Source organism: Ammospiza caudacuta, chromosome Z (genome assembly GCF_027887145.1).
Source record: "Ammospiza caudacuta isolate bAmmCau1 chromosome Z, bAmmCau1.pri, whole genome shotgun sequence".
Classification (NCBI taxonomy): Eukaryota; Metazoa; Chordata; class Aves; order Passeriformes; family Passerellidae; genus Ammospiza; species Ammospiza caudacuta.
In genome coordinates, this window is record NC_080632.1 from 1,296,095 (window position 1) to 1,323,148 (window position 27,054).

Below are 27,054 nucleotides of genomic sequence, written 5' to 3' on the forward strand. Positions count from 1 at the left end.
GCTTACACCACCACAATCAGTAATTCAGTTTCTGCTACCAGGCAGTATCTTAACAACTGCAGCATTTTCCAGGCAGTGTTTAATAAAGCTGGAACACATTTTTTAAGGTGGCTTCTAGTCACTAATAAATCTACAATGTAAATGCATGCTTACTTCTTGAAATATTTCCTTTGACCTCAACCTGAAACTATGAAAATAGCGAGCAATCTAATTTGAATTGCTGTGTTTTACTGTAACTTTTCTAAATGGAGAAGCTCCTGACAAAACCAGGATACACCACCTCTTTTATGTGACTGGTTTACAGAGTTTGGTTAATCCAGTATCAGGCCTGTATTAAAAAAAAAAAAGGCTCTTTGTTAAGAGATTATTACTACAGATAAATACCCTAACTCAGCCACTTGAACAGGCAGCTTGATTTATGGCAGCTGGAGCACCTCTGGAGTTCATCTCATGTCAGGAACAGCTGCTGCAGACTCCACATTTTTGTGTTAAAGAAATAAAAGACGGAAAGAAAAAAAGAACCACCAACAGGGTACTTATATTAACATGTACTGGTACCTAAAATGTGAGCAGGCATAGCTGAGATTTAATTCATGATGTCAGAATCATCAGAACACAAATTACTACCTGTTTCAGCTCCTGCTCTCATTAAATGTGTTTTTAAGGCACAGAACAAACCCAGAGGTTTTACCACCTTTCAAACCTTATACCTGATGTTAATAATGTTAACTGGGCCATTTCCAGTTGACACTATTAACAAATCATCACTGCTTTGCATTTGGGTAGTGGGGAAATTGAGAAGAAAGAAAATAAACATAGCAAGGTGATAATTTTTTCTCTAATATTTTTTTTAAATTGGAAGCTGCTCAAAAGTGAATAATACACTGTTTCTTGAGAGCTTTCTTACCCAGAAGCATGAACTAACGAAAAAGTTGCCACTGACAAACACTGCAAAGACTGAGGCGGGGTCTGAGACTCTTCTGGAAGGATGTGAAAGTTCTGCACAACTAAATTTGTGTCTATGTGGGATAGAGGCACAGCACAGCTGAATACAGGTATTTAATAAAAAACCACCTCCATAAAGCTCCAGTACTGTCACTAGATAGCTTGAGAGGTGCCTGAGTGCCACAGCAGCATCACTGACACATTTCATGGACAGATATAGTGGAAAGACAAGTCAGCTACAACTGCTGAAGTTTAGGAAAACACAAAGCAACCAAAACCAGGCTTTTAAAAAGAATCTTAAACTACAGGTTGCCCTTTCTAAACCTATTACCCATATTGCACCAAAATGGAAAGTTACCTGTGTTAGTGTGTTCTAGTGGCAACAGAAAAAAGTAGATTTATTAATGATCAATGTTCAAGAACTACCCTTTGGGGTGAAGTAGCATCTGGTAATAGGGCAGAACAAGAAAAACCTATTAAAGCCCTCTTCTGCAATCACCCTCTTGGACACTTTAGCCTTCAATACTATTTTCTTGTGCTAATTTGGAATTCAGGAAACTGAATAGAAGCAATGTCAGCTTTACTGAGGAAATTTCTTTCTTTTGGTACCTAATTATTTTCCACCATTCACTCAGATCATGTTTTCTAAATAATCAGGCTGAAAAAAATTTTTTTTTTCAATAATGAAAGCTTAGTTCCTTGTACAATTTAAGCAACATGATTTAGGGAACAGGAGCTTCAACAAAACCCTTAACACACTACAGTGCTGCAACAATAAATAACAATATCCATCTTGTTCCAGGAAGAAGAAATCCTGCACATTATCAGGATAAGACAACAAGCAAGTAGCTACACTTTTTAAAGAGGAAATCTAGCACATGTTCTCCATACAGCAGTGGGGGGACAGCAGCTGGAGCAATAAAAATAAAGCAATTGGAAGTGGGATTCACCAAACACCTTATGTATACAGAGTAACACAAAATTATGAAAACACGGGGAAAATAAATAAAATACTATAAATTAGATCATAAGATGGAGCAGCAGCCACTCTTTAACAATTTTGTCCTTGTAAACAGAAAATTTGAAATTTTCTTCACAATACAGGTAACTGGAAAAGGGTGTCTTTGCCTCAAATACATAGAAAAAAATCCAGATGAAATAAATTAATTGTTTTGCTACAGAGAAATACCTCTAAAACTGAACAGTAAACAGGAATGACCCTGCTACTGCAAACATATGTGACTCTAATCAGAGTATTCACACATAAAATGCTACTCGACCATGAAATTGTTTGCCAGGCGAGGGCCAGAGTCCCTGATCCTGCTGCTGGACCTGTCCAGGCAGATCCCAACACCTGTGCAGAGCTGGGACCAAGCCAACGGGGTCGTGCTCCATGGGGACTCTCTGCCTGCCTTTACAAATCTCACTGAAATCCTACTCGTGTAAAACTGATTTATTAAGTGAAATGTCACACTCAACTCTATGCATGTGCAGTCTGTGCATTTTTCTGCCACTCTTTTAAAAGAAAGGACTTTAAAATTCACCTCAGGGGTTAAATTATTCCCTTAATTATCTGCTACTTAATATCTCAGTACATTTCAGACTAAAATTTAGGTTTGCAATATGGAAATCGGCCCTGAAAACAGAACTAGAAAATGTTTTCCAGATCCTTTATGTCTCAGAACATAATATTTATTATCTACCTTATAGAGAACTTTGTCTTCCACTTCCTATGTCAGAGGAAACCAGACAGGTCATGCACCTCTTCTGGTGTGAATTATGCACAGAACTACTTTCTTGGGTAAATGAGCCTCTGATGGGTTACAGACTGCTGCATCTGAATTTAGTTACAGGTATCCTCCCTAAGTGGCATAAATCCAGTCTGTGGATGTTGCTGTGACAGCACTTTGAAGATGTACACTGAAATTAAGGAGGGGTCACAATAAAACAGGCTACAGGGACAGAGTGCAGTGCAGACTTTCACCTTAAGTCAAGTTAAATATTTTTTGTTCGCTTTGATTATTCCACAACCTCCATTTTTCTCTGGAGGGGAGAAAATGGAGATGAAATGCTGTACTTCATCCATCTGTATGCACTACAGGTTTACGGTTTTCAGTGGTTATCATGTTTAGAATGCAGAGATCTCAAAATAAGAAACAAGATTTCCAAGCTTTCCTCTAAATATGCCCCAATATCCAGAGCTGCATGTTTCTTCCCAAGCACCACATCCTGGACAGGCCCAAGGAAACACAACTGCCTGTAACACCCAGGCCTTAATTTTGCAGAAAATTCAAAAAGACCATTATCTGCTCCCTGTGACTCATGTTATGTAATGTGCATCTCATATTTAGTGTGGTGTTTGGATGTGACAGTTCTAGTCAGCCATGGATATCCGTGTTCCCTCCAGAGGCCTCCCTGCCTTTCCTCCTCATTACTTCACTTTTCACCACCTCTCATACGGCATTTGTTGTTCAGCTGTTCTTATTAAGAGCCGCACGTCTCCTGCAATTTGTGATCTTCAGGATTCATCTTTCATCATATTAGAGAGCAGATGGAAGTTGTAAGTCCTTGGATTTTCCAGAAATGTGCTAAGCAAGTCTGAAATGAGTCACTTAGATGTATTAACGGAGCAGTCGAGCTGATAACAAAATCTGTGTTTGGCATATTGTGCAGACATAAGACTCTCACTTTCACTTTTGCTTTTCATGAGGCTAAAGAAGATTGCATTTAGGTGAAGTGCCTCCAGCCTGGGCAAACAGGAAAAGGAAAATGCTTCCCATCAGTGCAACTGTGCTTAACCTGGTGCAGACAAAGCATGGCCACACACCAGAGGCAGCTCTGCTGTTGCCTTTTTTCCCAGCCTGGAAATGAACCTCAAGACAATTTTAGTAAGTAGGTATTATAAAAGTGGATCTTTATTTGGAGGCCTTCAGGGGCATGTCTACAAAAAGATGTCTACAAAAGCCCACCCCACAGGGGTGAGCACATTTTACAGGTGTCAGGAAATCAGTATCATTGATAAAAGCACCAGTTAGGAGGACAAGTGGTGATGCAACTCCCCACCCCCAGGTCCAGCCCCTTCTCTGGAGCCCTCCCTTGGCACTGGTGCACTTTGTCCATGACATTATCTCCAAGAGCTGCTCTCAACCTTGGGAGCCAGGAAAGAGCCAAGAAAGCACAGGGGCTTTGTACCCCTGGGGCTTCGAGCTCTGGAATCTTTCTTTTTGTTTAGGGAAAGGCCACAGAAAATGACTGGGAAATCTAGCCACTGATACAATAAGCTACAGAGCTACAAATAAATGTGCAAAGAATACAGAGAAGATAGAAAAGAAAAAAGGCAAAAGCCAAATGGCATCACTGCAAAGGCACAAAATGCCCTTGTCCTCAGCCCAAGGAGATCTGACCAGCTGAAGAGGGACTGTGCAAACCCTGAACCATAAACATCAGAAGGGACCCTCTGTGGAAGATGAACCACAGGAGGAAGAGCACGAGGGGGAGGAAGAGTCAGCAGAAGGAGCAAGCACTGGCAAGGCTGAACCCAGCACTTGCTCCCTATTGATCAAGTGTTTGTGCTCTGTTGATGTAAGGCATTATGTACAATCAGTGTTAAATATTAATGCCAGAAAATGTCCAGCTCTACATTCTGAGTTAGTCCATTTAACATTCCCAGTGTTACTAAGCTACAGCTTGACCTCTTTTAGTGATGTCCTGGAGTGCTGTAAGAACATATTGTGTGCACTCTGCCATGAGTAAGGATGATCTGTATGTCAACAGTGACAAATAAAATGTTTCTAAAACAACTACTAAAACAAAAGTTTGGAAACAGGACATTTCTCAATGCTACTTAAACTTACAGTAGACTGTATCTTCTCAATATTAAAGGTGAAATAAATTTCAAATAAGTGAGGCTTCTACAGCTTTTGACGCAATGTCTAAAATCCAGAAGGTTTGCACTTCTGAATAATTTGAGAATTAAACACATCCTATGAAGTGTGTATATGTGTAAGTGCTTTCATTTGTAAAAGAAAAAAATATCTCTCTCCCCTGAAACCTTGATTTTAAGTTCACTCCAAATGGTAAAACTTAAAATTTAAACTGCAATACAGCTTTCACTATGGTAGCATAAATAACCCATTCGAGCAAATGAAAAAATTAAAATTTGAATGAGCAGAGTTCATTCAATTGCAAGACATTTTACACAGGATACATTTAACAACATTACTCTAAGAAACGGCTGAAGTTGAAAGTTCTTCATCAGGACAACCACACAGGAAAAGAAATTGCACTGCCCTGGGACTTCCATTGAACTGGTCAGAAATTTCCTGTGGAGCCTCCTTCCAGACAATGACACATCACATCTTTAGAGCAGAAGGACCTCAGCTTTATTTTAATTATAAAGAAATCCCTTGACTTCAGAATGAAGAGAAATGAATCCACGGAGACACCTGTCAAGAACTAAAGTATCTAGTAAGTTAACAGTCTGTCTATCTGTGTTTAAAAAAAAAACAAAAACAAAACCAAAAAAACCCTACGACCAGATTTTACCTGTGTTTTTTTTAAAAGTTAAGCTACTCTAGAAGGCTGTGAAGCAGCCTGAGCATTCCAGCCACTTCCCTTTGCCTTTCAGCCTCACCCTGTGAATTCCACATTATCTCCTCAACCACTCACTTCTCCCTTAACTTCCTGTGTCTTCACATCCCCCTCCTCTCCTCCAAGCAAAAGAAAACCAAATTTTGTCCCCTTTCATGGATTTGGCATGGTTCTGCATACAGTGTATATAAATGTTTTTGGTGCTCCACTCTAAATAAATACTATTTTTCACACAGAATGTTCCCACAGCCTGCCCTCATTAAAATGGCTGTTATCTCCCATTGTTTTCAATGAAAGTTAAGCTAAAATGGTTGTTAGAGAAGAAGGAAAAGAAAGAAATGTGTCCACTGCCTCCCTCTGGGAACCATGAAAGAGGAGCTAAATTACCTTTGGGGAAATGGTGGTTCCTTATCCTCTGTGAGGCTTCCACTGAGCTCAAACTAATTAACTGTTTTACTTCTAAATTCCAAGGAAATTAAATATTCACTCAAAGAAGAGCAATTGGAATTTTGGGGAGGAAATGCTGCTTGCGCTCTCTGAAACAAGTGGCTGAATTCTCACATTAAAAGAGAAGAAATGCACAAAATTACCTGGGAAATTACCTCTATAAAGAGAAAAATTATGTTGGCTGTAAGAAGCAACACATTTCTGTATCAGAGCTTACAATTAACATTTGTGACACAGAGCAGTTCAAATCCCACCATTTTATTTTCTACTAATTTATGGGAAGGAATGATGAAGAAGGATGGTATGAGCAGTACAAGCACATCTTCCCCCTTCATGAAAATGTAAGAACAAGAATTTAACTGGGGAATTTCTTAGTAGGAAACAGGAAATTAATCCTGATTTTCCTGCAAAGAGTCTCTGCAATCCAAGGGGAGTACCAATTGCTCAACTTTGAAAAACTTCTGGTGAGCCAAAACCAGTCTCATACTCTTGGAGATCCAGTGCAATATTCTGATATTCACTCATAAACACCTGACACCAGGCAATGTTGTTTGCAGACTTTGAGAGCTGGAGCAAGCTTTTAGAGAGCAGATGGAAGTTGTAAGTCCTTGGATTTTCCAGAAATGTGCTAAGCAAGTCTGAAATGAGTCACTTAGATGTATTAACGGAGCAGTTGAGCAAGCTCGTAACGGAGCAAGCTTTTAACCAATCCTTTTCCACACTATTAATGAACAGCTACTGAGCAATAAAATTAAGGAGATGGGAGACTGAGGCAGCCCAGCTCGCCTGTGTAAATTCTACATAAGATCCTGAGGTGGTGACTCACCCTGTCTTCCCCAAACCTGCCAGTGACACTGGCCTTCATGCAGACAAAACAGTGTCCTACACCAAGGACAAGAATCCTAAACATTTATCCAGTTCTTCACATTCACTGCATTTTGGGCTGCCCACACGAGAAGGTCAAGGATGCACCACCTTGGGAGATTACACCAAACAGTATTCTGCAAAAAATATGGTTTGTTAATTGTTTACTGTTGTGCAGTCTTTAACCATATGGATTTACTTAATGTGTTCAGGTATGGAATTTCAAAGCAAAAGCAAATTTTTTGTTTTCTCCTGGTTTCCATATCTAAGAACGTATTTTACCTGAACACTGTGAGACATGATCTCCACAGAATGAAAAGACCAGTAAAGAAAGCCACTTCATTCAAAATTAAATATGAATACTTCTTACACAAAAAGAAAGAATATAATTTTAACAATGAATGTATGAGAGGAAATTCTTTTCAGTTCCCTATTAACTACAAAAAGAATGCTATAGCCACTTGATAAATTTCTTCTACTTTTAAGAAATAACCTGTTCTCTACCTGGATACAGGAGGTATCTTACAGAGTAGACAAATCAATAGTCTGAAGAACATATTCTGAGGGTGAAATCACTGACTTAGTGATGATCAGTAAATATGCAAATGGCCTTCCAGAACTTTGTGGAACTCAGGTAAGGAACTAACAGGTAACTCAGATCTGCAGCATTGCCTCTGGAACAAAAGCCCTGGAGCAAAGCAGGACAACTTGTCTTTTTTTGCCCTTCTAGGGGAGGATAAGGATGATGGGGAGTTTTTTCCCTTAATTTCTGTTTTAAGCAGAAGGAGTTTAAAATGCATTCTCTACAGAAACTGACAGCTGGAAAGCAGACATAGAATTCCATTTTCAGCAATAAAGCTAGAAGCAAAAGCTGCCCTAGCAAGGCTGCCAGCAGAAGGTCGCAGTAGCCAGAGATGGGTCAGGCAATCAAGAATGAAAACAAGTTCCTCCACCCCTGATGCACAAAAGGCAGAGAAGGAGGACAACAGTTTAATGAAACCAGAAACAAAACAGTTCTTTTGGGAGAACAATCTCATGGGCTTTTCATGGTAATCTGTAGTCCAAAATAGACATAAAAGTATTCACAACTCCTTAAATACTGAGTATTGATAATGATAAGTTAAGGAGACTTGGGGCATTTAGGGTGTGCAAGTGCCTCTTAGTTCTGCTGAAGTGAGATGGGTGTAGAGAACAAAGTAGTAATTTGTCTCCCCATAAAACCTAGAAATAAATGCAGAGACCCAACTTTTCTGGAGAGAGGTGCACAGAGATTGAGCAGTCACCTCAAATGTCCAAACACTCTGCTCAGCAACTTCTAGGAAAATTCTATTTCTCTACTTATGACCTTTAAAAGGAATAATCTCGACAAAACCAATGACAGCATTGTTTTTGATGCACTCTACAACCCTCTGTCACAGAGCTCAGCACTGAACTGTGCCAACAGGGCAGAGGGGATGTGGGCCCAGCTCATTTCAGTCTCTGGATCAAGGAGTGTCTCTGGTTTGTTACCCTGTGCATTATCTGGAATTCTTCTGGGAGGTACAAACACAAACCAGACACCATTGCCTATAGCAGAAGCGATCTTTCAAAGAGCTGTGGAGAACTAATCAAACCTTAACTGGAAAGTAATCAAGATTTTAATACAGCTACATGTGAGAAACAGTGTACCCCTTCTTTGCACCAGCACCACATGGAAAATCTTCCACTGCCAGGAGTATGAGATAACAGGAGCACAGGAATTTCTGGAGAGTAAAAATATCTTAACTGCTATGTACAGAAATCATCTTGTAAGGAAGGATTTTCAGGTACCACCCCTTTCAAACCCAGAGATGGGGATGAATGTCCAGGCCTGAGGAAGAGCAGGATGGTCGTTTGTGGCCATCAGAACATGGGATACTGCTAAAAATCCAGTTCTTGTTTCCCCTGTTGGACACAGTTTTCAGCTTGGAAAGAAGTGGGAAGAGTTGCATGTTGGAACTTGCTTCTCCCAACAGAAGATCTCAAAATGTGGAAAAATGAGCTCTTAACTAGAGAGGTGAAGAAATCTCCTCAGGACATCGTGAAGAAACACAAACCATTCTACAGTGAAGACTGAATTTTGCCTCAGACCATCCATGTACATGATTTTTCACAAGACTTCAAAGTGTGCAGAAATGTTCCTCCAGGAAAAAGTAAAGTAACAGGTACCTGGAAAAAAATCACGGGGATTTTTCTGCTTCAAATGAAGCTACTCCTACTGAAATGCCTGCAGTATTAACAGGCTGGGTGAGCAAGCAACAATTTTCTTTCCTGAGTCACCTAAAACAATTTCCAATTCTACATGATATATCTTAAAACTTCCAGGCCAGGAGCTATCTCCCTGATCCAGCACATCCACATTCATGACATGCATTTTTTCAAGCCTAAAAAAATGATAAAAATGTACCTAATCAGTTCATAACCCTGTTCACTCAGAAGGAAACATATCCAGTGGCAAATCTTGACAGAAAATAAACATAAAATCCATTTTAAATACGGGGGAACTACAAATACTTAAACTCAGCATGAGTATGGAAAATCTTCTCTATAAAGCCAGAATTGCGGTTTGCTTTTCTATTTAGTGGATTTTTAGTAAGATGGGCATTGTAGTGCTGCAAGCCACAACACACTGTCTGAGGGAGAGAGAAATCAAACAGCATTGACCTCAGAGTTGCATTTCAGATAATGTAAAGCTTGTAAGTAAACTTGAAGAAACTCAGTTTTTCTGCACATTCATTTCATGAGTCAACCTGTGTGTTCCTGCCTGACTCGCAGCTATGTTGAGTGAGGCAGCAATATTTCCAAATCATTAAATCATCTGCAAGTGCTTTCCTCCTCCATCAAGCATTCCTAAGCCTTTCTCTCTCCACAAAAGCAAAGACAAGATTATTTCCTCTCCAAACACAGCCCACTCAGCTACAGCTGCCATGTCTGCAGCAGCCAGACCACGCACCCCTTCAGCAGGAACGGTTTTTCTTAGGTCAAGTGGAACACATGCCTAATAAAGAATTCTGAATTGCTCGCATGAATTAATAAACAAGCCTTCTGAGCTGTTTTGTACGTACAATAACAGTTTTTAGATATGACAGCACAGCTACAAATGCTCTACTACTTGACCTGCAATGTAGCAGCAGAGTTTTCATTTAGCAGCCCCGGCAGGCTCGGCAGGAGGAAGAATCCAGCAGCAGCTTCTGATGGTTCCCACTGATGGTGGGATTTTGACCTCTCCACAGTCAATGGCAAGACACTGTGTGGATCAGGATTTCACTCACTGCATGTTCATCTTCCTCTGCTGTGAGATCTGCTTGGCTATATCCTAATACCACTTTCCTGTTTTTTGACATGAGCTTACCTTAAAATGCTACCTTAAAATACCAGACACAAAAATCATAATGAAGACTGTCCTAAGCAAAACCTAAGTGAAACCTAAGCGATAACAAGGAGCATTGTGAGTCTTCTGATGGATTAAATGAATTTATCCCAACTGTGACAAAAACAATGCAGAGTTTTTCCTGCATTAGGAAGAAAACATTAGGCAAATTAATTTCTAAAGTAAATCAAACTGTTTCTAAAATAAATGTTCATCCTGTCTTGATGTGCAAATAGAATCATACCATGATTTTATCTTTTCTTCATCAAGCATGACTTTATACAGTAAGTTAAATATTCAATCACAGAATTGTAGGACACACTGAACTTGCAGTTTCTCACTTTTCTTGAATTATGACAACACACATCATAAATGAGCAGTAAGGCCATGTAATATTCCAAGGCCTGTAGAAATGCTAATGGAACATGCTAAAGGAGGTTTCTAACTACTTTGATTCACCTACCCAAATTCCTAGTATACCTCTAAATTTAGACTCAATAGTGAACTTACTGATCAGTTAAACTCTCCTGAGCTGAAACGTTTGTGGACTCCTTTTAGACTCCAAATACTTTTTCCCTGAAAATTTCCTCTTGCTGATCGTTCTGTTTCACAATTTTGTTTCATAACAATATTTACATTTTTTGAATTTTTGGCGTTTGTTACATACACTGAATTTTGAGAACACAATGTCCTCCACTGAAGTCAACTGTTGTGCTTTGGATCTGCCCAGATTTAAATCTCTAATGTCATTCCTCACAGTCTTACACTATTCCTGTAAAACAACTGCTCCTTCAGTGAGGAACTAAACCTTCCTCTAATAACAAGGAAACAAAATACTAAGTAGCTAATACTAATAGCTAAGTCTGTTCTTTTTCCAACAACTTTTATTTACAACAGATTAGGACAAAATGACCACAAGTATTGTGCTTGCAAGAGATTCCTCAAGCTAAAAATTAGGTATGTACCTTGCTAAGTTGGCTGACCTTAACAACTCTGTGGGTACAAGACGTCCTTAAAACTTTGTTTCTCTCTCTGATAATTATTTCTTTCATTAATTATGTTTAGTGGTCAGCATAGCCTGGACATGACTGTGCAACATTGTCCAAGCCCCTTAACCAGTCACCCTCACAATTTAATCACCACTACAGGGTGTTAAAGAGACATTGGTGAAAGATGCTGGACATCTCTGATTGTGCTGATTATACATTCAGAGTCTAAGATGTTCTTTACTGCAAATAAACAAGAAGGCAAGATCACTCTTAGCTCACACACTGTAGGATGCCAAGCCATTACCAGATTTTGACAACAGAAAATGCAAAATGGTCACTTTGCTGAATCATTTCTGTTGTTCCCAAACTGTGTTTATAAAACACTGGGATAGAACAGTCTAATGTCAGTTTTGTCCGTAGAAATATGTTTTGGCAGTAAGTAGACACTATTTGTGAGACAGACCTGGAAAAGACTCAAGGAAAGAGGTTTCACAGTTGTATTGTGAGAACTCCTCTCACTCAAGACTCCCCTGTCGTGTTTTGAATGAAGTCCCAAAGGCAGCAAAACTGTCATGAAACTTCTACCCTTTATTCCTCCTGTTGTCTTTGACCAGCTGATTTTACATTTAACTTATTCTGCGTTGCTTGACTGTTTATTAGGGTGAAAAATCTCCAGGCTATTTCAGGATACAAAAACATATGAACCACCCCAGTTTCAGCCAGGGTGGTGCTGACAGAAGCCAGAGATCAATTCCATCTACAGAACAGTCTTTTCTTTAGCACTGACAGAGCACAGATATTTGGGCAGGTCACATCCATGTTTCCATGTGCCTTTGTGACCAGCCTCATGTGTCCATGGCATGAGGGACAGAAGGACACTCTTTACTCTGCATTAACACACAGGACAGCACCTTGATCTCTGAGACAGCTTCCAGGAGTCACCCATATTGTGCTGGCAATAAAGAATTAGGAACTCCTACTTCTAAGGTACCCCTAGGAAACTGAGAGTTACATATAAACAACACCTGTGTTTTTGAGCCACTGCAGTGCAAAATACTTCTCTAACACATTTATACATGCACAGTTAATGAAGCCATGGTAAAGACAGACACAACTTACATAGTCATGAAAGGCTTTTGCTTCACTTGAGTGTTCACATGTTTCTCGTCTTTCTGGAGCTGCACAGTAGAGATCCCAGAACACACTGCAAGGGAGAGGTTACAGGGATGGTGAGAGTGTCACTGTCATCTCATGAGCATTTTATGGCATACACACACCCCACATGGATGTTCCTATACAGAAACATCACTGTCTCTCCAAAGAATGAGAACACTCCCCTCTAAGGAAGAATTTAGATTTGTAAATCATCTGTGAGGAACAAGCCCTGCCATCTGATCTCTGAGGCAAACAGTGCTGTACTCCTTCAACACCACTGCACCACACACCAAGAATCTGGTGTAATATATATGAATACAACGTGTATTACTGTGCATTTAATCTTATCCCTCCAGCAACTGCTCAAACAACTTCCACAAAGCATGGGAAGGAATGAATTTGTAATAATATGGAAAGGAAAGAAAACTGGGAATCCTTCCATGGTCAAGGTTCCTGGAGCCACAGAACAATTTGGATTAGAAGGATTTTAGAGCCCATCCAGTCTCCAACAACTTCTACTATCCCAGGTTACCCTAAGCCTCATCCAGCCTGGCCTTGGGCACTTCCAGGGATGGGGCAGCCACAGCTTCTGTGGACAAATGTCCAATGCTGTGCTTAAACCAAAGCTCCCTGAGAATCTGATGCCTGGGCAAGCACAAAAATGCATGGGCATCTTTTTAGGTCATAAAGAATAAAAGGAAGGGTATCATGGCACATAATCCCATTGGTCTTCCCCACAAACTCCTTCAACTATACTTATATACCAATCAGGTCTACCACAAAGTTTCTGGAATGAAACTGGGTCTATGCTAGAATGACTTAATAATATATTTGAATAATAAAATTTGTTGGAGTTTCATAGCAGTTTTTTACTGGTTTAGACTTAATCCTCTATAACTTAATCCAGCACCATAATAGGGATTTATGGACAATTTGAGCCCTCTGCTGCAGACAATCAAAATTAAGGATAATGCAGACATTAGGGATAAAAGGGACACGTTCTTGCCAGGCTTCCATCACACAGCAAGAGCTGTGAAAGAATGGCCAAAGAAGGATACCCCACTTCCCATGCAGCTGTGCAAATCACTTGGGTTCAAATGGGACCATTTCCAAACCTGTGAATTCCTGTACTCCTCACAGCTGGGCATATTCTCTGCACTTCTGCATTTCTTCAAACACAGGCTTTTGGATAGATTAAAATAATGAATAAATACCATGGCTACACAGCACTGCCTATGAGCACTCTTCTCCCCTGGGGAATTCTACACACACAGCTGTGGACTGCAGACTGAGCAAGCTCACATCAACTCAGTCTCCGTATTTACTGTGTTTTCTTTCCAAATGCAACCATTTATGATATGTAGGATGACCCCTTAGCTGCAAAATGTGCTGGAAGGTGGTGAAGAAGGAAAGCCAGGCCACCTCCTTTCTTATCAAAGCTCTATGCAGTATTTCTTTTTTTCTGTATCCAATATCCAGTATCTTTTTCTGTTATTTCATTTTCTGTATCTAATTTTCTGTTATTTTATTCCTTAACAAGAGAATGCTTCTTAATCCTAATCCTCTTTTTTTTTTTTACTGTGTTCACCTGAATTTCTTGCCTCCAGCAGCTGGAACTGGACATCAATATATTCTAGGAAAATCAGAGGAGAAGAAAACTGGTACTTACCACCACCAGGAATGCAAGAATCCTGGGGGCTCCCCCAGTGTGATGTTTTTTTCCCATCTTATCTAAAATGATAAAAACAGAGGTGTACATTGTGATCATTGTGCTGGCATTTGATCATTGTGACTAAGAAATACTACATAATTCAGATAGAAAAAGGATGAGGAAGAGAAGATTCCACAGTTATGAGACACTTTATGGTCATCAATTTGGATGCCCTATTTACTTACTTTTCTATATTTATTGATATAGCTCATTCTTTAAATTAGCTCCTCTTGTGCTAGGGGAGCATAGTTTAGAATTTTATTCTTTGGGGTTTTTTTAAATTCTGACTATATTGCGTACTACTTTAAGGTCCAAAATGCATGATTAAAGAAGTGATTATGAAGTACCGTTGAAAGCTGAGATCTTTTCCCATTTGCACAGGAGCGATGCTGTGGATTCAGCAGGTGGCACTCTTCCCCCCGCAGCCAGGGCCAGCAGCGTTTTATAATCCTCTAGGAGTGCTTCAGTCACAGGTAATGCGGCCAAAGTGAGGCAGCGCCACTGCCACAACCCAGCTCTCCCACCAGCCAGGGAACACGCACAGCTACTCTGGCAAGCTCTCCTGTGCTGGCAAGCTCTCCTCAACACCTCTACTGCCTGGGACTTCCTTCCCACCAGGGAAACTGGGTCTGCTTTGGGCTCTTTTCAAAGGAAATGCAGTTTAAGAACTGTCAGCTCCTGAATTCAAACTTTTGTGGTTGATCAGGGAACCCATCAGACAACACCAATCGCAGCAACAGCATCTGTTTCTCTGCAAAACTTTCCAAATGTGGTACCCTAACTGTAATCACACAACCACCTTTTCAATGCCAGTCGGTATCTTGTCCTTAACTACAAAATTTAATAGTTTGGGCTATTACAAAGCCCACACAACACTGTCCAGAAGAATGTCTCATGTTAGAACCTGGTGGATCTTTGGTGCATACTTTGCATTGTGTGCACTGCAAACTCCTCTAGTTACGATGACACACAGCATAATTTCCTGTCCAACTCTCTTAAAAAGGAGTTGTTAACAGCACAAACCATATTCTTCTCTATAGATAGAAGCAATGGCAGACAAGAAGAAGGTTATTTTAATTAAATGCTTTAACAGCCTTAATCTGAAAGAAATTTAAAGTGACAGATCTAGATACAAATATGTAAAAATACATAAAAGCATACTATTAAAGGTGGATATAGTGTTCATACTGCCAGGGTCTTTCCTAAAGCTGGCATTTTTTAGAGAGACTTAAGATTCTCAATTTGCACTTGATTTCCACATCCAGTTCTTAGGAAATTCAAACCCATGCAAGTTTTGTCATTACAGAATATGTAGCTCATATACCCAAAATGTTGCTTGGACTTACATGGAAAATCCATACAGAAAACCTCAAACTTAATGCAAATTTGACATATTATATGAACACAACTCTTTAAAAATAATTATGCTATTTTAAATTGTCTATAAAGATAACATTGAGTCACTATCACTTGAGTTGGTAAAGCTGGCAGAATGAAAACCAACATCCCTCACACAGTAGCTAATACACAAAAAACATATTTCACAAAGTTCCTGAAGTGCTTAATTGCCTAAAGTTCCTAAAGTGCTGGCAGGAAAAAGTGATGAACATTTGGAAGCCAAAGCCACTACAAAGGTATGACACACTCTTCAAATACACTTCTCTGAGGCACAGCTGCTCCTCATGCACCCTGGGAATGTCTTGGAAAGACTTGTATTAATAATCAGGAACACACAGTACCTCTGAGAAAGTTCAAAATCACATAATGAAGAGATGCATTGTACAACCAGAATGAAAAAGGGGTTCCTGAAGCAGAAATTTCATTTGCTTAGCAGTAAAAATTATGTCTGTGAAGAACACCCACATTATGTTTAAGCAGTGATTGTTTTCTTCAAAGCAGGGCCTGGTGAGGAAATTACCCAATTCGGGTCTTTTGTGGGTCCTGGGACATATGTCATCTTGAGAAACTGACTGGGAGGAGGAGACTGAAGGGAATGTGGAAGTTTGGGACTCTTTTAAAGGATTTTTGTTTTGTTTTGTTTTAAATATCCATACTTGTGTCTAACATAGCAGATGCAGTCTGTCTGATCAATGGGACTTATGAAAAATTATTATTTATGAAAAAAACCAACCAAACAAACAAAAAAAAACCCCAAAAAACCAAACAAAAAACCAAACCAAATCAACAAACAAACAAAAAAAACCAAAAACAACAACAACAAAAAAAAAAAACTTCATTGTCAAGTGTGATTGAGCTCAAAGCCAGAGAATGATTAATGGGAAATGCCCACCAACCAGGTCCAGGCCAGGCTAATGGCATTATCCAAGGCTGGAATCTGATTTCCAGGATAGAAAATATGTGAGATAAAAATCAGGTCTTCAAGAGAAGCATACAAAAGTCAAACTAGACACAAAAGCATGACAAAAACACTGGGATGCCGAGGACAACCATCCCTAAGTTACAGAGTATCACAGTGGATTCATGGATATCCAACTTCTATTTTCCTTTAATATGGTTCCATTCCTCTGAGTCACAGTCCCTGGCAGATCTGTGAGAGAGGGCTCTTAACCTTTATCCACCACTGGCTGCCCTACAGCTCAGACAATCTGTGTGTGCTCTTCTTTTAAGCCCCAACACTCAGCTTTAATCTCAACTGTTTAAGTTAAAAATGAAACCCACCCAAACTGAGAGAGCATCCAGCCCAGCAGTCACAGAACCATTCACAGAACTGCCAGCACATTTACCCACCTGCACTGCTAATCAGTGAGGGAAATAAACTCACAGCTCGTACCTCATACCCACTCTGGGCACTACTAATTGTCCCTGACCTGTGCTTACCACCTCTTGGTGAGTACAAGTCTTACTTTTAAAGATTTGATATATCCTTATGTTTCAGTGTTCAGACCTGAGAACTTCTCTGTAACTCAAGACTGAATTAGTTCTAAAAGCTGAGTTTCCAGACACTGTATTTAATGTTTTCAGGAAATCCAGATGTCATACCAGCTATGCTTCTGCCAACAGTTCATTTTGCAAAAACATCATAAAAACAAAGTGAGCAAAATTTACCTTGTGCAATGCATTATTTACAAATGACAGCTGTTTTGGAAAAGCCAAGATGATACTCTACATTATTTTTCTCTTATTTTTCCAGTGTTTTACCACAGAGATAAAACAATTGTCAAAAACATGCTTTATTATAAATGTAAACCGATCCTACTACAATTCTACCCTTTTTCCTTATCTGTGCTTTGTCAGTTTTGTGTGAACATCACAAACAACTCTCTGGATTTTCATTTTCCCCTCTTCCATCTCCAAAATGTCATCATCAGGATAATAATTTAATTAGTTTTTGGAGGAGGATCACTTAAAGCAGCAAATGTTCCTAGGACAATATCTTGCCTATTTTTTCCCAACTTCTGCTCACTATTCCTATTACTACTACTACTACTACTACTATGCTATTGTCATTATTATCAATTATTGATAGTGTTGTTGTTGTAATTATCTTATATGTTCTTGTCAAAGATAAAAAAACAATAATAAACCCAGAAGACTTCAATGTGTTCAGCATACATTTTTATCCTAGGGCAAAAGTAAAATGCTGATGAGACACAATTTACTTCAACCTTCACAAGATGCATACAGAGTCTTTGAAAAGACTCTTAAAAAATCCCAAAACAACTGTGTAAAGGTAAAAATTCCATTAGCAGTTGAAAGTGTTTAAAAAAGCAGGACCTAAGTGGTTGTGGCAGTCATTGATTCAACAGATGAAAAGAAGTGAAGTGGTTAAAAGCATGGTGAGAGCAGAAAGAGATCAGCAGTGCTTCAGAGAAGGAGAACTGATAGTGTATGACAGTGGGATGTAAAATACATTTAGAAGGGCCCATCATTCACAATTGGAGATATCAATAGTAAGTTAAAAGGTGATCAAAACTGAGTACCACTGAAGTGTTCTCCAGCATGCCCACTTATTAGAGAAAATAGATTAATCTTCCCCAGTGTAGAATGGGGATTACAAACCACAGCAAAAACAGTCACAAAAGATCGTGTAAAATGACGTGGCAAACTGTGTTCTGGAGGATAAGGAACAGCAGATTGAAGCAAACTGATACCCAAGGTTTTCACTGCTCTTATTCTAGACCAAATCATATTTATTTCACTTGCAAGCCCTCAGAAGTCATGTAAAAAACTCACCTCTGACAAAAATGTCTGAGCTGATTTCTGTGCTCCTACATGGAGCAGATATTCATATACGTACAGTGCTAATCTGAAAAATAAACAGAAAGGACAATATTTAGAATTGTGCATTTGTTTGCTCCTCTACTTCAGAAATAAAGGATTATCACAAGTTTGAGATATGCCCCACTGCCTTCCACAAACCACAAAGTAATGAAGTGCCAAATCTATTACCTCTACCAGAATTTTTCAACTAGACATGCAGGTCAATCTGACCAGAGGTGTTTAAATAGTCATTAATTAAAATGTTATTAAGCCCCCAAATTACTTAATGTCAACATTTTTAATATTTGGACAAGTGCCCAGTGAGCTAACAAGTGACCCAGTGCTGCTCTGAGTGAGCATGCTTACTGTAAATACAATATATTCATACAGCATCACTGATTGCTTTTCCAGGTCAGCTTTTTTAGCATGTGGAATGTGTCAAGCTGTTAGCACTCTTGAAAAATAGCCCTGTGGTTTTTCCAAAAAACATGGAAACTTCAGGCTGCATCAGGAGAAGCAATGGCAGCCTTGATGCAGGGTATGGCCAAACAACAACAGCTCTGCAGCAAACGGAAAACAGATCCTGAAATTCATCTAGACCTGGGCTCTGATGGCAGCAGAGCTACAAATGACTGCCACAGCTCCAGCTGACTCCCCAGAGCCTCCTGTTTGTCTGTCTGCAAGCCTCCAGGCTGTCCAGGAGGAGGAGGAGGAGGAGGAGGAGGAGGGGAAGGAGGAAGAGGAGGAGAAGGAGAAGGAGAAGGAGAAGGAGAAGGAGAAGGAGAAGGAGAAGGAGAAGGAGAAGGAGAAGGAGAAGGAGAAGGAGAAGGAGAAGGAGAAGGAGAAGGAGAAGGAGAAGGAGAAGGAGAAGGAGAAGGAGAAGGAGAAGGAGAAGGAGAAGGAGAAGGAGAAGGAGAAGGAGGAGGAGGAGGAGGAGGAGGAGGAGGAGGAGAAGGAGGAGGAGGAGGAGGAGAAGGAGAAGGAGAAGGAGGAGGAGAAGGAGGAGAAGGAGGAGGATGTCTTTTATATATGCTACCTGCACCGTTTCTAAGAAGTTAAATATATTTGAATGCATGTAGTAATACACAGCAATGCTTATTTTAAAAATTCTCCCTATTAATTTTCAAAAACTTGTAGACAGCTACACAAAGAAGAGAGGGAGAGGACTTGTCTTCCTCTTCAAAACCCAATGCCATGTTCTCTGTGATCACTGTCATCAAGGCTCTGCTGGAGCAGTAATTATTGCAGTAACCTATCAAGTGTGAAATTTTAAAATCTCAGAGATCTTCCCCAAAAATGGTTTTCACTAGTTGTTTGTACTTTGTGCATGCAATACATACACATATTACTTTACTCTCTGTCCAACTTCAAAGCAAAGATGTACTTTTTTCTCAAATTAAATATATATAATTCAAACATGTGACTAGTTTCAGTTTGAACTCTCTAAGTACTGTGGGGAGAGAGGATTTCTTAAGAGTTGACTTAATTCTTCCCAGTTCAACTTCCATGCAAATTTTAAGCAATAAATGTTGTAGACTAAATCTAAGACAGATGTAAGAGACAGAGAAGAAACGCTTTTCTGCCACAGCCCATACATCCTGAATACCCAGTTATGCTTTAAAGCACCTCATCTGTCTTATGAGAGTCCCTTTTTTGTTCAGATCCAAACATGAAGCCTGCAGCCCCGATAAAAGGGTTTGTGTGATCCCATCCTTCCTGCCCGCGAAGGAAGGTGGAGCAGCACAAACGCCGGGTTTGCTGCGGGGGTTACAGCACCCCCGCGGCTCTGCCATGGACTGAAGGCTTTGGCAGACGGGGCACCTTGATGCCCACACTGACAGCACAAGGCTCTAATGCCCAGAGAGGTTTGTGCCTCCTCTCAGGACTCTGGGGTGCCTCCAGAGAGCTCCTGCACAGCCCAACATCCCTGCCTGTCCCCACTGTCCCCACTCCAAAAACACAAGATATTTCAGCAAGACAACCCTAAAACTTTTGACTTAAACACACAGAATGTGCTAATCAAGCACAATGCTAACCTCTCCAGCTCTGTGTAAATGCTGTTACCTCTTGGGCTAAACAAACCAGCAGTGCAATGAAATGGTGTTTAATGAGTGCGTGGAGGGTAAATGTGGCAGATTTCAGTAGAAGGCTTTAGTCTTCCAAGTTGATCCAGTAGTGGCAAATCCCAGAGTGCCAAAGATTGTGCCAGGAGAGGTGGGACCACAGATGGGGCACAAGAGCACAGCACAGAATAACACCATGGGGTCTTACTAGGTCTGTATGGCTGCCCCAGCCCTGGTTACTGTGCTCTCAGGAAGCCTTTGCAGAATGTAACTATGTTATGGGTTCATTCCGAAATAAATGCATTCATCGCAGAGATCAAAAGAGGTTTCCCTGTGTCACAAGGAAGGATCAATGGGAAACTGATACTCTGGGGAAAGACAGAGAGACGCCCAAAAAGGTGCAACATAGTGTAACAAGGAGGAATACCAAAATTACAAACTGTAACGACAGGCGAGGAACAGAAAAGACAAAAACCAAGCTACAGTTCAAGTGTGTGCAATGAACAAATTAATGAACTATTTCACATCCTGTCACAAGACTAAGAAAGAATTAGTGAGGTGGTCCTCAACACCAAAAGACTTGAGTTTGAAGTGATGTTTTAAGAAAAGACAGTTTTTACTCATTAAACTGGTGTGAGAAACCGTGCGGAAGCAGCAAGCAGACATATGTCGAATTTTCACGTTTGCATACTTGTTGACATCCCATGAGTAATGTGAGGAAAAAATATTTCCAATCAATTTATGACAATGCTGCAGTAATTTCTGTTAAAGACATGACACAGGCCAGAGCTCCCCCCTCCCTGCCAAGACAATTAGAGCACACATTCATCTGTACCCTGATGATGCATTCACTCCATTAACAAACAAAAAAGGTTACTGTCTGACTCATGTTGCTAACCTGGTACACTTTGCCTCAAGTTCCTGCTCTAATTGGACAAGGCATTCCTATATCCCACAAGCAGCTACTGGATTCCACAGAAAAGAACCATTTAAGTGGTTCAAGTCAAGCATTTATCAGAATACTACCAGGAAATAAACAGTAATTCCTCTAACTGTGCCGTGGAAATTGCATTCCTACGTTTTAAAGATGGGGAGATGCAATTAGCTTAATGAGAACTTACAACTCAAGCCTTGCAGCGCTGTTTCCATTGATGGAAACATGGAGAACTCACCCAATTCCAAACCAAAAGACTAAGACTGCACATCACACAAGTGTTCCCACCACTTCCTCCGTCACCAAGAGCCTTTATGCTGCTAACATCTGATGCTGGATGTAAAAAAATAAAGTATCTATAATGGGAATGTTCCAGATCTGAGCATCACCAAGATATATTTATAGCATTTTTAGATTGTTAAGACGTAATTTTTTGAAAACTCTTCCTGTATGGAGAGTTTAGCATATGGCACATCATCCATTTAACTTTTGGTGGGTTCAAAACAGTAATTAAAGAACTAGAAAATCAATATCCATACATAATTGTAAGTCTGAGTGAAGCAGCTGAGCAAGAATGAAAAGCAACTTCATAGAAGAGATCTTAAATGTTACTCTCCATGTTTCAGAAGACCTCATGCATTCCCAAATTACTACTCTGCTCAGAGAAGTAGCTTTTCTGTTGTTTTCAAGAAATGTTTCTAGACTTCAGTTCAAATCCATATTTCATTTCAAATCTTCACTCAACTCACATTCAAATTACAAATCCCATTCTCTAAAACAAGAGCAAGTAGCACTGACTCTTAGCATGTATTTGAAGTGGGGGTTTTCTGAACAAATTTTCTTGACTCCACTAATTCAGTACTTTAAAACCTGCTCCAAGGCTCCTGAAGGCAAGCTGGTTTTACCAAATTTCAACAAACACTGGTAATCAATCCTTCTAAGGAAGTTTATTTAACATGCCAAACCACACTTTCTGACCTATTTGGTCATACTGACCGTAATTTTTTGCTCCTTCTCTCTCCCTGTTTTTAGCATATTTATATGGTAATATAATTTGTTCCTAAGCATGTATCTTTAATATATTTGTGATATAGATATATGTATATGTATATATATATTTATTTTTATGTATGTATGTATGTATGTATGTATGTATGTATGTATGATAGATAGATAGATAGATAGATAGATAGACAGACAGACAGACAGAAAGAAAGAAAGAATCTTTTTCTACTCATCTCACCTGAGATTTAGGATGTCCCAAAAACTGGCCTCCTGAAGCGAGGCCACCCTCCCCTTGGTTACTGCTCTGATAGCACAATAAACACCAGCAGGGTTTTTCGGTTCACCCACATACCTGCAGCTCACTTTTTTTTGGGTATGTATGTCCTCATTTCACACACTGTTGCTGCTTGAGCTCCTGCAGACTTCAAACACTGGCACAGCTATTTCCAACCACACGTTAAGTTGAGCACTAGTGTGTAAGTAAACACTGAATAGATATTTGGTATGCGCTGATCTTTTGGGAAAGATCAGAGATGTGTGCCGTGGTAGTGTCTGCAGTCTCCCCCACAAGCACTTAATTGCATGGTTTTACATATTTTCACCAGCTAAGGATGCCTTGGTTTGTGCTGTCACACTGCAGCCTTCCCCACATTGCTTTTATCTGACTCTGGCTGAATTTCATATTCGTTTTTTGTCTCAGTTCTCAGCTCGCAGAAATTACTACAGATCCAGACTACTGAAGAATCAAAACACTCTTCTTAAGGCTCCAACCTGACTGGGACAATTTCCATCAATTCCCAAATACTTTATCAAAGGGCAAGTTTTCCTGATGACCTCCGGAATTTCAAATTTTAAAACTATCATTTTTTCACCTCTGTTTGGCATATATATTCCTCAAGATTTCCAGTAGTTTCACAGGCTTCCTGGTCCATGGTTAGGGGAAAAAAGTAATTCATTTTATGAAAATATATTGATTTTTAAAGTCTCTAAGTAGTTTCTTTGGCTTAACCCATATAAACTACACAACTTACCATAATTATAAAATATTCCAAATGGCAGTTAAAAAATAGCTACCTGACAAAATACATTTTAAAGCGTAAGCTGAGACTTTAATAAAAATACTTGAGGTTCCACCTCTTCCTGATAGTAAAGGTGGTAACCTTGGTCTTCCCTGCTGCTTTCAATGGGATAGTAATGGGTTTTTACATGGTATTTTGTCCCTGGTATAAAATTTCCTGTATTAATGAGTTTAATGACATGACCTGGTAGTAAGCAAAGGCAGCAGCACAGAACTGGCATGGAGAGAATCACAATCAGAGAGCAAAGCAGAGACACAGTCCTCACCAAAATGCAAACTTTAAAGCCTTAAAATCACAGAATTACTCATTGATATATGACATCTTAAAATATTACAGCTGTTCCTGAAGCAGCTGCTTGCTCTGAGTAGAAAACAACAGCCTACAGCATCCCCTGGAGAAGGCTGAGGAGGAGGAGGAGGGAGCAGGAATGCACAGAGCAGCTCCCCAGGGATGAGCTGGATCAGCACTGCCTGGACATGCAGTGCACACCAGCCTCACTGAGCAAGCAGCACCTAATTTGATTTTCATTCATACAAAGAAATCAGTGTTTCTGAGCATCTGGCTCCTACAAGGACATGGTTTTGCTGGTAGCCTTCCCAGCCCTTCTCAGGGAATGTACATTTAATACCCTGTCCAGAGAACCCCAGGATATTTAGGGTTGGACTGCTGGTCTCCCTCGTAAGTGTCATCAATAACGTTGGCCAAAAGAGTTTATTCCTCTTTTACAGCAGATCCTGGTAACACCCAGATGCAGATGTTAAATGCAGACTGTGCCATTCCCCCTACTCACTGCATGCTCCAGTTATGTGCTCAGACTGTAAAATGCAAACTCTGCACTGAGAGCTTGGTAGGACGCCCTGAAGAGACAGTAACGAGTCACCTCATGAATTTTAGGGGAATCATATGGGATGGTGACACACAAGATGAAATTCCCTGAGTATCAACCTAAAAAGTAATGGTGGAAAGTAATTTGTATGACTTATTATGAAGCAGTAAAATTTTCTTCTGGAGAGATTATCATTCTGAAATGATAAGAGTGAAGCTATCAGACCTCCGAAGTCAAAGAAATTCAGGGTACTGGTGGAGAGACTTTCTTCAGAAAAACACATAACCTGGAGAAAAGAAGTGCAAGACAAGCATGAGTTGCCTCAGGCTAAATTTTAAAAACTGATGCAATTATCAATGGAAGGCAAATAGAAAATAGTATGAGGTTACTCTGGCTGCATCCAAAAATTCATCAGTGATCCAAGAAAAGACTACAACAGCAATGAAGAAAGTAAAATAATGTAGCAATATTAACAACATTCAAGTATTTGCATCAAGCTTCAACATTCAACATTTGCATCAAGTAACAACATTCAAGTTTCCCCCCAAAAGCAGGGAGCTGTGCTGCTGTTCCTGGGAACAAACCGCCACCCGTGGCTTTGAGACTGCCACCCCCAAATTACTCAGTGTTTCCACTCAGCAACATCTCCAGATAAACTAGAGCACACAACTTGAGCTACAGCTCACCCATGATGACTTTGCTGAGCCTCCTGTCCTCTCAGACTGCCCAGGGCATGGTTTAATACTCAAATGTGTATTTTACAACTTTACAGATAATTTTCTTAGACTCTGAACTGGAAGTTACCAGAAACACCTTCCTTTTGAAATGCATAAAAGAGCCATAGTGGTTTTCTATATCCTCCCTCAATCTTTTTATAGTAAGAATACTTTCCAAACAAAGAATCCCAGCAACGAGAGGAAGGTATTTGAAAATCAGGTGGCACAAAGAGTTTATCCACACATTAGAAATCCCCAAACTTTAAAAAACCTCAGCAATAATAAAGGCTTGCAGAACTCAATTTCTACTATCAAATGTTTGATAACAGTCTAGAAAATTCGAATGCTAGCTCTCCAAACTGCCACCACTGACTAGTGTTTGAAAGGAAGAAACCAGATACAAAAGAAAATGGATGGGAAGTATTTGATTCTGCACTGACAGCTGATGTTTGGTAGAAGAACTGACAGAGAGGTGTTTTTTTTATGAAACAGGGAAAAGAGGCAAAACATTTGTCACACAGTCTCCAGCTGTGCACTTATTCTAAATCAAAATTTAAAGGGCATAAGCATGCAAAAGACTCCAGTTCTACAATGTGCAGGACCCAATTCAGACTGGTAGTTCTACTCTTAATAGTTATAAATGCATTTCTGTACATGACTTACTCAGTTCAAAAAAGGGTTGCCTTACACGTGGTTTACAGAGGAAAATAGAAAATTCTTTATTTTCTTAAGTATGTATTACTAGAGTACTCTAATCCAAACTGGATTGAGTTACTAAGTTAACTTCATGGATAACTTCACAGGCAGGCAGGACAAGAAATGCAGGATATAAGTCAATGTCACGTTGCCAAAATGCAATTTCTGCAGTAGGTAGATAGGCAAATAGGAGATTTCAACAGGGCATAGACAGGTTTTAGGATGTCAGAAGTTGGGACTGAAGAGTAAAAATAAGCATTATAAATAAATTAGGTTAAAAAAAAGGGGGGGGGGACAGAATAAAAATGAGAGGAAGAAAAAAAATGGTAAAAAAATTTAAGGAAAAAAAAATCCAGATGGGCTCTTCACAGCCAGACAATTAAGGGTTCTAAAAGTGTACACTTCAGTGAGCTGATGTGCCCCAACACTGCAGCCCAATTAATATACCTGACTGAGCCAATACTGACCACAGCCACTGCACAACAACTCCCAGCACCAAAACCCCTGGGGATCACCACCCATGCCACTCTAGGCATAGCACAGGACTTAAAACTCTCAGCTTGTGATCAAAAGGAAAAAGATAGTGAAGATGTCTTAATGGAGCCAAAGGTTTACAGATTAAAAATACTGGTGAGCTCCATGCAAGAACTTTGGTCAGTTTTTCTAAGGAGAGTTTCAGAAATATTTTCCAACATATCATGAGTGATGAACCATTTCATGTAAAAATCCTCTGTAATAACAGTGCAAAAATAATATACCTTCAAAATGAACTCAAAAATGTTTTATTAAGTATAAACACCAGTTTGCTTTTTGTTCATGAGCAAACTTCTGCCTGAGCACAATTTTTCATTTCTTCTCAGTGACATTTTAAAGATTTCTGATTGAACTGCTTGAGGACACAGAAAAGTTCATTAAAAAAAAACAAACCTGCACAACTTCCATGTGTTTTCCACTTCTCAGTTAAATATGAATAGAATATTAAGATTCAGCAAATATTTGTATTTAGGATGCTGTTTACACACCACCTGAAATTGACTTGAGATATTTATGTGGTATTAAAGAGATTCTGCTCTTAAGCCACAAAAGCACACACACAGAGTACCAGATTCATGGAATGGTTTGGGTTGGAAGAGACCTTAAAGCTCATCCAGTGCCACCCCTGCTATGGGCAGGGACACCTTCCACTGTCCCAGGGTGCTCCAAGCCCTGTCCAGCCTGGCCTTGGGCACTTCCAAGCACATTGCAATAATTACACTGCTATTCCATGCTTCATTTATTGCCTTTATTCTCCTTTCTTCATTTTCCCTGTTTCTTAGCAGCAAAAGAGAAACTAATCTTGAGTTACTCTGGAAACTCTCAAAAGCAGACTTGGGCGTAAGAAGTCGGCACGTGGGAGTTACAAACAGCAGAGAACGGGGATTTGCT

At 39.8% G+C, this 27,054-nt stretch overlaps 1 protein-coding gene across 4 annotated transcripts in view; it reads right to left on the bottom strand.

Annotated features, from left to right (window-relative positions):
* LOC131571524 (single-stranded DNA-binding protein 2) overlaps positions 1-27,054 on the bottom strand; it is a 126,166-nt gene that overhangs the window by 76,690 nt on the left and 22,422 nt on the right. For all 4 annotated transcript variants that reach the window (XM_058824273.1, XM_058824272.1, XM_058824271.1 and 1 more), the window contains exons 2-4: positions 18,284-18,356; positions 14,048-14,109; positions 12,343-12,427 (exon numbers count right to left, since the gene is read on the bottom strand). In XM_058824273.1, coding sequence (XP_058680256.1) covers positions 12,343-12,427; positions 14,048-14,109; positions 18,284-18,356 — 220 coding nt within the window. The remainder of the gene's footprint in view (positions 1-12,342; positions 12,428-14,047; positions 14,110-18,283; positions 18,357-27,054) is intronic.